General features: G+C 46.0%; 1 protein-coding gene across 1 annotated transcript; it reads right to left on the reverse strand.

Annotated features, from left to right (window-relative positions):
* Positions 1–8038: 8038 nt before the first annotated feature.
* LOC127901268 (uncharacterized) lies at positions 8039–10097 on the reverse strand. Its single transcript, XM_052438256.1, has 2 exons — positions 9518–10097; positions 8039–9156 (listed from the first exon to the last, which is right to left on the reverse strand). The coding sequence occupies exons 1-2, from the start codon at positions 10095–10097 to the stop codon at positions 8039–8041; spliced, it is 1698 nt and encodes a 565-aa protein (XP_052294216.1).
* Between the last annotated feature and the right edge of the window lie 3669 nt (positions 10098–13766).

The following is a 13766-nucleotide window of genomic DNA, read 5'->3' on the forward strand; positions in this document are numbered from 1 at the left end:
ATTGCAAGGAAGTGGTGAACTTAATCACATGAAAGAAGAAAATCAAGCTGGAAATTGGGTGGACCATCTCAGAAGTTCAAGGAATGATGAAAAGATTATCTCACATTACAGTCCAACATAGAAGTTGTAATAGCTTTGCTCATAGCTTAGTAAGTTTAGATTTAAAAGCTACTGAACCGACAGTTTGGTTGGGCACATGTCCACCCCATCTTTTGTACTTATTCTCTTAGTTTCTCAATGAAAGTTATACTTTCTTATCAGGTCCAGCCACCATGCAACCGGTGCATGGTACCCCACATTTTGTCCATATATGAGTTGCCCATTAAATTTAACGCAAAACTTGTTTCAACGACACGAATGTATTATCTTTGGTTTTTAACATTGACATCCCTATTATTTTTCAAAATAATAAAATAATCAAAAGTTTGACAAATAATTTTGGATAAATTTTAAATTTTGATCAATTGATCTAATTTACTATTAAAATTAATGACAGTATAAGACCAATAGCTTGAAATTTTTTTTAATACATGTTTAGGAGAAATACGTCGATGAGACCAGGCATGGTGAGCAGATATCTGATGGCAGAGTTTTGCGAACCGGTATGTCCCGTAAAAGCCTGGTGCGCGGGGGAACAGGAGCAGAAATATCCTGCTCATCCACGAGCACATCATCCGCGAGGCCAATTTCCTGTAAGAGGCATAAGGCCATTCCGGCTAGAGGTCGAGAGGCGAGGAGACCCGGTCGACGGCAGTTGGCAAGACAGGCTCCCCAGCCCGAGAATCTAGGCACGACAGCTACGCTTTCCCCAGAATCGTGGCGTAACACGCAAGATCTCACAGAACCACGACAGCCACGCTTTCCCCAGAACCGTGGCGTAACACGCAAGATCCCGCGTTTGCCCATAACGCAGCAGTCAGAGTCCCATACCGTCTCGAAAAAAGCGGAAGACTGGGATTCAGGGGAAGCCTATAAAAAGGTAGCCAACGAAGGTAAAAGGATTAGCATTTTTGAGATTAAAAAAGAAATTCAAAAGAAGAGAAAACCACGAAAAAGCCATAAGATCTGTGGCAAGCGTTCCCCGAACCTTCATATCTGACTTGAGCGTCGGAGGGTTTGCGCCGGGAAAACAACCGGCGTACTCTGACTTGTCTGTGTGCGCAGGAACCTCTGGAGAAGAAGCCTCACGAGAAGACCTTCTGGTCGTGAAGAAGTTGATCGGGCAGGAATCCTGGTCGTAGAACGAGGAGAACCGGAATCCCGCATCAACATTTTGGCGCCGTCTGTGGGGACCAGAGTAAAAAGCTTCTGTTGATAGCAAGGAGAGGGGTGAAGCAAGTGAAAAGCGATGGAGACAGGAGGAAGTAGTGCACAAGGGGGTGATAGGAGGCTTAACGATTCCGTGACGCTGAGGGAGATAGTCAGTGAGGCACGGGAAAAAGTCATGTTCGACCGGATGGAACGGATGGAAAAGCAGATGGAAACCTTGACAACCATCCTGCATGAGCTGCGGAGCGAGCGAGGGGTAACCCAAGAGGGAAGGGTGAGAGGCGGTGGAGTGGCACCAGGTCCCGATAGTGCGGGGAGAAGTCAAACCACCGGGAGATTTGGTGGTGAGAGAGGTAACGTACCTCTGCGGGGAGAATTTCATAGAGAACGAGAGCAGTCCCCGGCAAGACAGACCAGTGATGAGGACGACGGGGTGGTGAATGCAGAGGAAACAGAGTTGAGGCAACACGTGCATGATGTAGAGCAAGAGCGGGATCAAGTTGCAGCACATGACCCTGGTCGTGCAGTGCAGCTGGAGGAGGAAGTGCGCAGACTAGCGCAGATAATTGACGACATGCAAGGAAGGAACAGAGCCCCTGGTTGGAGGATAATGCTGGACGGAGAATCACCGCTCGCAGCAGAGATCATGAGGGCAGTTATTCCGAGAGATTTCCGCCTCCCAGACCTCAGATACTCGGGAAGAACTGATCCGCTGGTGCACATAGAGCGCTTCAACGACATAACCGGGGTACAAAGATTATCTCAATCCCAAAGGTGCAGGGTGTTCCCACTCTCCCTTGAGGGACGTGCACGAGAATGGTACAGGAAACTTCCTCGGGGCAGCATTAAAACCTTCGAGCAGATGTGCCAGGAATTCGCGGAGCAGTTTAGTGGGGCAATGGCACCGGAAGATGACATGATGGAGCTGAAAAGTATGAAACAGGGGGAGCAAGAAACCCTTCGGGAATTCATCAAGAGGTTTCATCGGGCTGTCCTCGACTTGGGGGCCTTCAACCACCCTCAGGCGTTAAGGGGATTGAAGGAAGAGGTGAAGATAGGAAGGCTGTGGTACAATTTGAGAAGCCCAGCGATTCAAACGTATGCAACCGCATACGAACAGGCTAAGAGAGACATCGAGATTGAAGAGGAGAAGGCTGCACGGATTAAGACAGACCAGTTAGAAGGGTTGGGGAGGAAAGAGAAGAAAGCATTACCGGGGAATGGGCCGATCAGGAGGAGGGACCACTAGGCCTCCGGTGGTGGAGCAGGAGGTCGGGTAACTGCTTACCAGCCTCATCAGAGGCCACCACAGTATCAGCGCAGCAGGGCGCAACCTCCTCGTTCCCCAGTTAGGGAGCCTTGGAGAAGGCATGAGTCGGCATCTGGTGGTCTTCCCCACGATAGCAGAGCGAGTAGACCAGAAGTACTTCCACCGCCCCCAACTCAGAGCGGGGCAAACAAAGAAATAGCAGTGCACCTGATCGACCAGAACCCGGACTATGGGCGGTACACTTCCTTGAAGATGTCCCTGGATGAGGTGTACGAGGCCATAAAGGATCGAGGGCTGCTGCACCTCCCTACACCAATAACAAAGCTACCCAACAGGAGGGATAGAGGGCGTTATTGCAAGTTCCATGGCACTCATGGCCATACCACAGCAGAGTGTAGAGATCTCAAGACCCAGGTCGAAGATTTGGTGAGAAATCGGTACCTGGACGAGTTTATAGAGGGGACCTTCCCGATGGTGGCCACAACAGGTGAAGGGGAGCAGAGTGGTAGAAACTTGAGGCGCGAGCAGCCCGCAGTAAGAATGATAGCTGGGGGCCCAACATTGGCCGGAGATTCCAACAGATCGAGAAAAAATTATGCTAGGTACGCCATGACCAGTAAAGAGGTACTCTTCAGCACCCCAGCAGCCAAACGAGCAAGAGTCAGGCAAGTGCCGATCATGTGGACGGATGAGGATGAGGAAGGGATTCTATACCCCCACGAGGATGCTTTAGTCATCAAGGCCACTGTCGCTAGCAAGAAGTTTGATCGGATACTGATTGATATGGGGAGCTCAGTTGATGTGTTATTTAAGTCAACCCTGTAAGAGATGGGAATAGCCGACCGGAAGTTAGAATACACCAATACCTCCTTGAAGGGGTTCGGGGGAGGGAAGCTGGTCCCTCTGGGCGTGGTCGAGCTGCCTATCACAATTGGGAGCTCCCCGACAGAAAGAACAATGATACTGGACTTTGTCGTAGTGGATGAAGAAAGTCCTTACCAGATGATCCTAGGTCGGCCCTTTTTAAGGATGAGTAAAGCGGTGTTGTCCAACCATTATCTGGCTCTGAAGTACCGGGTGAATGGGGTAGTAGGAGTGGTACGAGGAGACCAGAGGATCGCAAGAAGCTGCTACTCCTCGGCAGCAAGGGAAGCACTGCAGATAACATCCCTCGATACCCGAGTAGAAAACAAGAAGGGCAGATAAGAACCTGTAGAGGATCTGGAAACAGTAAGCCTGGGACCAGAGAACCCGGGAAAGACGATCAGAATCGGGTCGAGACTTAAGGGAGAGCAAAAGCAGGAGTTGGTGAAATGCTTACAGGCTCATAATGATGTATTTGCTTGGACACATGAAAACATGCCAGGGATTGACCCTGAGGTAGCATGTCATAAGCTGGCAATAAAGAAAGGTGCCCGGGCAGTAAGGCAGAAGAGGAGGTGCTTCAACCAGGAGAGGTATGAGGCTATAAATGGCGAGGTGGAGAAGCTCTTGAGAGCAGGGTTCATTCGGGAAGTCAGTTACCCTGAGTGGATATCGAATGTGGTGTTGGTAAAGAAGGCAAACGGCAAGTGGAAGATGTGTGTGGATTTCACAGACCTCAATAAGGCGTGCCCAAAAGACAGCTTCCCTTTACCAAAGATCGATCAGCTAGTAGATTCAACGGCTGGACATGGTCTGCTTAGCTTCATGGACGCGTTCTCGGGATACAACCAGATCCCCATGTACGAGCAGGATGAGGAGAGCACGGCTTTCATCACTAACCAAGGTTTGTTCTGTTACAGGGTAATGCCGTTCGGTCTCAAAAATACTAGAGCCACCTATCAAAGGCTGGTGAACAAAGTCTTTAAGCCGTTGATTGGGAAAACCATGGAGGTGTACGTGGATGACATGATCACCAAGTCCAAAATCCCGAAGGAACATGTCAGACACCTCGAGGAGACATTCGAGCTTTTGAGGAAGTATAAGATGAAGCTCAACCCGGAGAAGTGTGCTTTTGGGGTCGAGTCAGGGAAATTCCTTGGATTCATGGTGAGCCATAGGGGGATTGAAGCAAATCCCGAGAAAATCCAGGCGATTGTGCAAATGACGTCTCCTCGTAACCTGAAGGAGATGCAGAGCCTCACGGGGAGGTTGGCGGCGTTGAGCAGATTCATATCCAAGGCTACAGATAAGTGTCAGCCATTTTTTCAAGTGATAAGGAGGGGAAAGAAAACAGAATGGACTCCAGAATGCGAGGAAGCCTTCCGGAACTTGAAGCAATACTTGCAACAAGCTCCGCTGCTGTCCACACCAAGGGATGGGGACAAGTTATATCTGTACTTGGCGATATCGGATCGGGCCGCCAGTTCTGTCCTGGTGAGAGAGGAAGAAGGAGTTCAGTATTCGATAACTACACCAGCAAGGCCCTGCTCGACGCTGAGACCAGATACCCGCCGTTGGAGAAATGGGCACTTGCCCTTGTGGTTGCTGCTCGGAAATTGAGGCCATATTTTCAAGCATTCCCGGTCTCGGTAATAACAAACCAGCCATTACGTCAGACTCTGCACAAGCCAGATGCCTCTGGTCGGCTCGTCAAGTGGGCTGTAGAGCTGAGCGAGTTCGACATAGACTATAAACCCCGCGCGGCGATAAAAGCCCAGGCAATGGCCGATTTCATAGCTGAATTCACAGAGCCCGAAGTATGCTTAGATCAACAAGATGCGGTTATAGGCAATGACGAAACTCAAGTATGGCAGGTGTCTGTGGATGGGTCATCAGGGGAGCGGGGTTCAGGAGCAGGGATTGTCTTGGAAGGCCCAGAGGGGGAGGAGATCTCTTATGCTGTAAAGTTGGAATTTGCAGCCACGAATAACCAGGCAGAGTATGAAGCCTTGATAGCAGGTCTGGAATTGGCTAAGGCCGTGAAAGCAGACAGAGTTAAGATCAGAACTGATTCCCAGCTGGTTGCGAATCATGTCAGTGAAAGATTCCAACCAAGAGAAGAGAAGATGGAGCAGTACCTGAAGATAGTCAGGCAGATGATGGGGAAGTTCGAAACAGTGGAGGTGATACAAATCCCCAGGGAGCAGAATAGTCGAGCAGACATTTTGGCTAGGATGGCAGCAGTAGCCGACCCAAAAATGCCAAAGTTGGTCCCTCTAGAGGTGAAGTCCGGCCCAAGTATCGATCAGAATTTGGGGGTGTTGCGGATAGAACAAAAACGCTCGTGGAGGGACCCGATAGTTTCATACCTTAGAGACGGGGTATTACCACCAGATAAGCTGCAAGCTCACAAGATTAGAGCCCAGGCCTCGAGATACACGATGATTGATGGGGTACTGTATCGGCGAGGATATACACTACCGTTCCTTCGGTGTCTGGATGAGGACGACGCGGATTACGTACTGAGAGAAGTACATGAAGGAATTTGCGGAAATCATTCTGGCGGGAGATCCCTGGCCCACAAGGTTCTAAGGCAGGGATATTTCTGGCCGACAATGCACCAGGATGCGCAAGAGAAGACCAGGAGTTGTGTAAGCTGCCAGAGTTTTGCAAATTTCTCTAACCAACCACCAGAGAAGCTCACCTCCATGACCTCCCCCTACCCATTTGCTCAATGGGGAATCGATCTGATCGGCCCATTGCCAAAGGCACGAGGAGCGGCAACACATGCAATAGTTGCTATAGATTACTTCACGAAGTGGATAGAGGTAGAAGCCCTTAGCAGGATCACAGAGAAGAAAACAACAGACTTCGTGTGGAGAAACCTGGTCTGTCGGTACGGGATCCCTTATGCCTTGGTAACGGATAATGGCAGGCAGTTCGATAATCACAGCTTCAGGGAGTTCTGCCAGAACCTCGGGATAGAGCTGAAGTATTGCTCCCCTGCTCACCCTCAATCGAATGGACAAGTAGAAGCAGCCAACAAGACCATCAAGAGGCTTTTGAAAACCAGGCTTGGAGCAAAAAAGGGTGCGTGGGTTGACGAGCTGTCAGGTGTGCTATGGGCATACAGAACAACCCACAAACCGCAACTGGGGAGACACCGTTCGCTTTGGCTTTCGGACATGAAGCGGTCATGCCGGCTGAGATAGGGACGCCCACACACCGGACAAGTCATTTCAATGAGCAGGAGAACGACGAGCAGATATGTTTGAATCTTGATCTGCTAACGGAAAGGAGGGAGCAAGCGGCCGAGCGATCAGTCATTTACCAATAGAGGGTTGCTCGGTATTATAACCAGAAGGTGAACATACGGCAATTCAAGGTCGGAGACTGGGTACTGAGAAGAGTGAATCAGAGCACCAAAGATTCGACTCAAGGAGTGCTGGGACCGAATTGGGAGGGGCCATATAGAGTCAAGCAGATAGCGGGACCCGGAGCTTACAAGCTGGTTCGCACGGACGGCCACGAGGTGAAACGCCCATGGAACGCAGCACACCTCCGAAAATACTTCCAGTGAGACTTGTTGACATTTGAAAGCTATTTTTGCTCATGTTCATTATCGTTTATCTTTCACGCTTTATGTCCAAACAATTTCATGTAAGCCGAATCCTGCCATTAATAGAACATCGAGGAATTTCTTTCGCTTGAAACCGAGGAAATTATCCAAGGCATGCAAAGGCTCATCAAGTCTCAAAGCCTGTCTTATGGCGAGACAGAAGCCAAGCATGCCAGGATCTGCTCGGCCACGAGAAGACGAGCAGAATCCCAATCCTCGAAGAATCCAAGGCATGCAAAGGCTCATCAAGTCTCAAAGCCTGTCTTATGGCGAGACAGAAGCCAAGCATGCCAGGATCCGCTCGGCCACGAGAAGGCGAGCAGAATCCCAATCCTCGAAGAATCCAAGGCATGCAAAGGCTCATCAAGTCTCAAAGCCTGTCTTATGGCGAGACAGAAGCCAAGCATGCCAGGATCCGCTCGGCCACGAGAAGGCCAGCAGAATCAAAATCCGCGAAGAATCCAAGGCATGCAAAGGCTCATCAAGTCTCAAAGCCTGTCTTATGGCGAGACAGAAGCCAAGCATGCCAGGATCCGCTCGGCCACGAGAAGGCGAGCAGAATCCCAATCCTCGAAGAATCCAAGGCATGCAAAGGCTCATCAAGTCTCAAAGCCTGTCTTATGGCGAGACATAAGCCAAGCATGCCAGGATCTGCTCGACCACGAGAAGGCCAGCAGAATCCCAAGCTTTAAAGAAATTATCCAAGGCACGCAAAGGCTCGACAAAGTCTCAAAGCCTGTTTTAGGGCGAGGCAGAAGCCAAGCGTGCCAGGATCTCCTCGACCGCGCGAAGGTGAGCCGAATCCCAGGCATTGAAGAATCCCCAAAGGCATGTGGCAAAACCATGAGCCAAGCCAGAACCTGCTCGTCCAGACAAAGACAAGCAGATTCTCAACCGAAAATTAATTCACACTTACAACACAAGAAAGTAATCAAAAACCATTTTTATTAATTTGTTAATAACTAACAGAGGGGATAATCTTCATGAACATTGTTCATTACAATACAAGAGATATATCAAGAAGATGGTGGATCGGTAAGCCCGGCAGCATCGGTTGGCTGGACCTCCACGGGTGCAGGAGGGGTATCACCAGTTGCGTCCGGGGGGGTGCTCGCCTCGCCAACATCAGCAGGGACTGCACGAGGAGGAGAGTCTTCCTCCTCGACCACGATCGGCTCTACCCCATCGGCATCTTCCTTGGCCGCCTCCTCGTCCATATGTTGAGCAACACCAGCTGCGAGGTCGTCCATCTTCAGATCAGGGTGTTGCTTCCCAAGGACGGCCATGATGCAACGATAGGAATGCCGAAGTCCCTGGTCGTACTGGTGGTCAGCCTCCCTCTCCAAGTTCTCGACCTGAGCTCGGTGGGAGTCGCGGAGAGATTCGAGCTGAGCCTCATACATAGCCTTCTGCCTTTGCAGATCCTCCTTGACCTTAGTAAGCTCCTCCTCGAGGGAAATGGCTTTTGCCTGAGCAAGTGATTCTTGCTCTATCAGCTTCAGATTCTCGAGATTCAGCTCCCCTGCTTTCTTCTCGGCAACGTCAGCTCTGGTCGTCGCCGATTGAATATCCTCCTTCATCTTCCGGTCGTAGCGGCCAACCTTAGCCTTGTAATAGGTGGTCATGCAGCTGAGGTGGAAAGCGCTATGCTGCATGGCCCCCACCAGCTCACCCAAGGTGCGGCCATCAAAGTCCTCCAAGTCCTTCTTGCTCACGAGTTTAGTTAACTCATTGAGGTAAGGGACCAGGTGTTCTGCTCGGCAGTCAGGTAAGCGAGATCGAGGCCCGACAGGAGGAGAAGAGGAAGCAGGATATGTGGCTGCTCCACTAGCTTCCCCGACTTTTACAGGAGCAGGAGGTAAAATCTTCAAGGGTGGGACCTGCTGCACGATGTTGGCCCGCTTTGCAGTAGGGGCATCCTTACTCTGGTCTCTCTTCGTGGTTGGAGGTCGGGAACGTTTTTGGGTCAGAGCCCCAATCACAGCGTCCTCCATCCTATGGCCAGGAAGTATCAAGCGAGACTCGAGCAAGTTGTATGTAGTTAACAGTTCTCGGCTCGAGCAGGAATTGGCTAGTACAGCCTCGACCCGTTTGAGCTGGTCAGGTCCAAGCGGGAAGTGGACACCCCAAGAAACTACAACACAAACAGACACTTGGTTAGAGACAAGCCAAAAAAAAAAAAAGCAAGAACAATTATGGATGCAAGACATCTAGAGCGAGCAGGCAACCTGGGACCGTGAAACGGGGTGGGACGCAACAATCCTTCCCGTCTATTTGTGCAACTTGACCCCAAGGACCCCCAGCAAAAAAGAATTTCCTCTTCCAAGTCCCACCACCACCGGTCGGAAGATCGGCTATGGGTTTCCGGCTCTTGGTGCTAGATTGGAAGTAGTACCAGCCGGCATCTTTGGGGCTGCTCTTTAGCTGGTACAGGTGCTTCACCTCATCAACTGTGGGCTCGCTTTGGCAACATCTGTCCCACAAGATGAACAGACCAGAGAGCACTCTCCACCCATTGGGATTCAGCTGACCAGGAGCTAGGTTTAGCCCGTTAAGTATCCGGGCAAAGTAGGGTTGCAAGGGACACCTCAGCCCGTACTTAAAGCTCTCTAGAAACAGGGTAACGTATCCCCTGGGAGGCCGGCTGGGAGCATCCTTCTTTCCTGGGACCTTGAGAGGTATCTCACCAGGAATGCTATACCTAAGCCGGAGGTCATTGAGCTCATCAAACAAGGTCGTGCACGTCATGTAATCAATGGCGTAATCACGCGACAAGGCTCTGCCTCCTACTGTACCCCGTTCTTCTGGTCGTGATGTTCCAGATGGAGACACCTCACCAGAGTCACCTTCCCCATTCTCACTTAAGGTGTCCTCAGAGCCAGAAGGTCCCTCCTCGCCATTGCTTCCGCTCGTGGAGGTTGTTTGGGGGGACATCCTCCTAGCACTAGTCCCGACACTAAACCTGACGGGTTCTAAGGGGATCCCGGGGTCAAAAGCAGGATCAGTGAGTGGACCGGGCAGGAAACTTAGTTCGTCGTCATCAATCTCAACGACTTTCTCCTTACCCTTCGACATTCCCTAAACTCTAACCACAACACCACCAACTACTACCCAAACAGAAGAGAAGAGAAATTATCTACAACTATCCGAGACCAAGGAGATAGAAGAAATACCTGAAGTAATGGTTCAGTCGGTGAAAGTCAGAAATAGAGGCCTTTTATGCCGGAACTTCTTTGCCGGAGACGGAGTGAATGATGAATATTCCGTTCGAGAGGATTTGGTTTTCCTAATGAGGACGGACTCTTGGGTTGCCAGCATTTAACGGCGCCGAATCCCGAGGATCTCATAACCGTCGGTTTGAAATTCAAATGGAGGGGGGATTTCTGCCACGTCACCTCGTCCGCAATTAAATGCGACATGACTCTTGGCAGCCTTTTCCAATCCCACGCGAGCGAGTACTAACGAGTTTCTACTGCTGGTCCACTACATTACCCAACACCAGAAACTAGGGGACCGGTGTTTAGGAGAAATACGTCGACGAGACCAGGCATGGTGAGCAAATATCTGATGGCAGAGTTTTGCGAACCGGTATGTCCCGTAAAAGCCTGGTGCGTGGGGGAACAGGAGCAGAAATATCGTGCTCATCCACGAGCACGTCATCCGCGAGGCCAATTTCCTGTAAGAGGCATAAGGCCATTCCGGCTAGAGGTCGAGAGGCGAGGAGACCCGGTCGACGGCAGTTGGCAAGACAGGCTCCCCAGCCCGAGAATCTAGGCACGACAGCCACGCTTTCCCCAGAACCGTGGCGTAACACGCAAGATCTCACAGAACCACGACAGCCACGCTTTCCCCAGAACCGTGGCGTAACACGCAAGATCTCACAGAACCACGACAGCCACGCTTTCCCCAGAACTGTGGCGTAACACGCAAGATCCTGCATTTGCCCATAACGCAGCAGTCAGAGTCCCATACCGTCTCGAAAAAAGCGGAAGACTGGGATTCAGGGGAAGCCTATAAAAAGGTAGCCAACGAAGGTAAAAGGGTTAGCATTTTTGAGATTAAAAAAGAAATTCAAAAGAAGAGAAAACCACGAAAAAGCCATAAGATCTGTGGCGAGCGTTCCCCGAACCTTCATATCTGACTTGAGCGTCGGAGGGTTTGCGCCGGGAAAACAACCGGCGTACTCTGACTTGTCTGTGTGCTCAGGAACCTCTGGAGAAGAAGCCTCACGAGAAGACCTTCTGGTCGTGAAGAAGTTGATCGGGCAGGAATCCTGGTCGTAGAACGAGGAGAATCGGAATCCCGCATCAACAATACATAAAATCTTTTTTTTTATTTTTTGAAAATAATATAATATTAATTTAATCTGTTATAAATAATTTGAATATATAATAAAATATATTAATTTATCAATAATATTAAACAATTTTTAGAAACAATATAAAATCTATTTAATCAATAATAAATAATTTAAATATATAATTAAATTTTAATTTATCAATAATAATATGACCAAATGACAATGTTAAGAATTTTCATAATAATCATCTATGGTTTAGTATTCAAATATAAATAATAGAAATATACTTTTAAGTGTAAATAGTAGAAATATTTTACACTTATATATATTAAAATTTCAATATACTCTTAAGCATCACCCAGAAGTTTTGAAATTTTAATATATAAGTCCAAAATATTTCTACTATTTACACTTAAGAGTATATTTCTATTATTTATATTTAAATAATAAACCATAGATGATTATTATGAAATTTTTTAAGATTATCATTTGCTCATATTATTATTGATAAATTAAAATTTAATTATATATTTAAATTATTTATTATTGATTAAATAGATGTTATATTGTTTCTAAAAATTATTTAATATTATTGATAAATTAATAAATTTTATTATATATTTAAATTATTTATTACAGATTAAATTAATATTATATTATTTTCAAAAAATAAAAAAGATTTTATGTACTAAAAAAAATTTCAAGCTATTGGCCTTATGTTGTCATTAATTTTAATAGTAAATTAGATCAATTGATCAAAATATAAAAATTAAAAATTATCCAAAATTATTTGTCAAACTTTTGATTATTTTGTTTTTTTGAAAAATAATAGGGATGTCAATGTTAAAAACCAAAGATAATACATCTATGTTGTTGAAACAAATTTTGCATTAGATCTAATGAGTAACTCATATATGGACAAAATGTGGGGTACCATGCACCAGCTGCACGGTAGCTGGACCCCTAATTCAATCATATATAAAAAATGAACTTATGCCCAAAATTAATAATTATAATGAATAAATTAACAATGCAGAAATCTTAATATTAAAGCAACAGACAATATAGAAATTAACACATAACAAATTATGCCTTAAAATATGAAGTAAAAGTTCATAATGGAAGATTCCTCATTAAATAATAAACTTAAAAAGGAAAAAGGAAGAAGAAGAGGACAAAGAAAACAAACCTTGAATTTTGACGAAGAAAGAAAGCCTTGGATCGGTGGCCTTTATGGGAGAGAATCAAAGTACCTAAGAAAGAAGTTGAACAGTTCATTTAGTTTTTTTATGTGAAGTAAATTTAACAAAAGAAATAAAAGATGAAAACAGCAACTACGAGTCTTACGGACTTGAGGTACAATTTTGGCTCTTTAATGGAAGGAAAAAAAAGGATAATTATAATGTAGAAGGAATATTAATAAAATTTCAAAGTTTAGGAGCTGCTGGTTTTTAATATTTTTCTCAACTTTTATTTATTTATTTTTTATTTAATATTTTTCTCAACTTTTGCTATCGGAAGGGTCAGCTATTCCAGCACACAACGGCGCCGGCTGTTTGTCAGCCCCACACACATCCAATAATTCAAGTGACCCACAATTAGTTAATTACTTAACTCATGAAAAAACAGAAATGCTATAAAACTTTCGCTTCCTTTCTCGTTTATTTTCCTAGAAACCAAACTCTAACCCACGAACCCCAAGCAGACAAGAGTGTAAGTACTGAAGCCAGAATATATATGTTATTTTATTATTATTTTTTAAATAAAAGAAGAGATTCTATTTCAGAAGACGAGATAAAGAGAAAATAAGAAGGTTGTGATAATAACACGACATCGTTTGTATAAGTTTAAGTTAAATAAAAATTTCATCTTTATGACATCATCTAAAAATTTATAACGAAATTAGGATGGCATCAGAAAGTGATAAAATTTGTAAATTTCATATGAAAATCTACAAAATAAAAAAATTGTGTATTTTTTATAAACAAACATTCGGTCATCGGTAGATATTTACCCAATAAAAATATTTAATGATTTTCAATTCAATTTAGTCAGATTAGGAGAAAAAATGAACCAAAATGGAACCAAATAAAAAACCAAAATAATTCTTAAACGATTTAGGTCAAGATCGGTTCAATTTTTCAAAATCGAACCAAACTGACTCGTTCATTTTTTTTTTTAATCTCTGTTATGAATGGCCAATTTAAAAATGTCCTTATAAATATTTTTTTAAAAAAATTAAGTGAATTCACGTTAACGCTACCGTGCCCATTCCAAATCAACTCTTTCTGTTTACCAAAAGAGAAAACATAGATTCAAGAGCACCCAAGAAGTCAACTTTCGGCCAGAAAGTGGAAGGCATACAGTTGATCGGTCTGCCGCTTAGGGTAATAATAAATTTTAGAGGCCCTACGCAATTTCTTTTATAGTCTTATATAAGTCAA

This window comes from Citrus sinensis, chromosome 1 (assembly GCF_022201045.2).
Source record: "Citrus sinensis cultivar Valencia sweet orange chromosome 1, DVS_A1.0, whole genome shotgun sequence".
NCBI classification, from domain to species: domain Eukaryota; kingdom Viridiplantae; phylum Streptophyta; class Magnoliopsida; order Sapindales; family Rutaceae; genus Citrus; species Citrus sinensis.

Bases quoted from the DNA above. Each gene is read 5' to 3' on its own strand.
- LOC127901268 (XM_052438256.1), bottom strand. From the start codon at position 10,097: ATGTCGAAGGGTAAGGAGAAAGTCGTTGAGATTGATGACGACGAACTA. The intron at 9,157-9,517 runs GTCTGTTCATCT...TTTGTGTTGTAG, and splicing joins TGGGTGGAGAGTGCTCTCTG to TTTCTTGGGGTGTCCACTTC.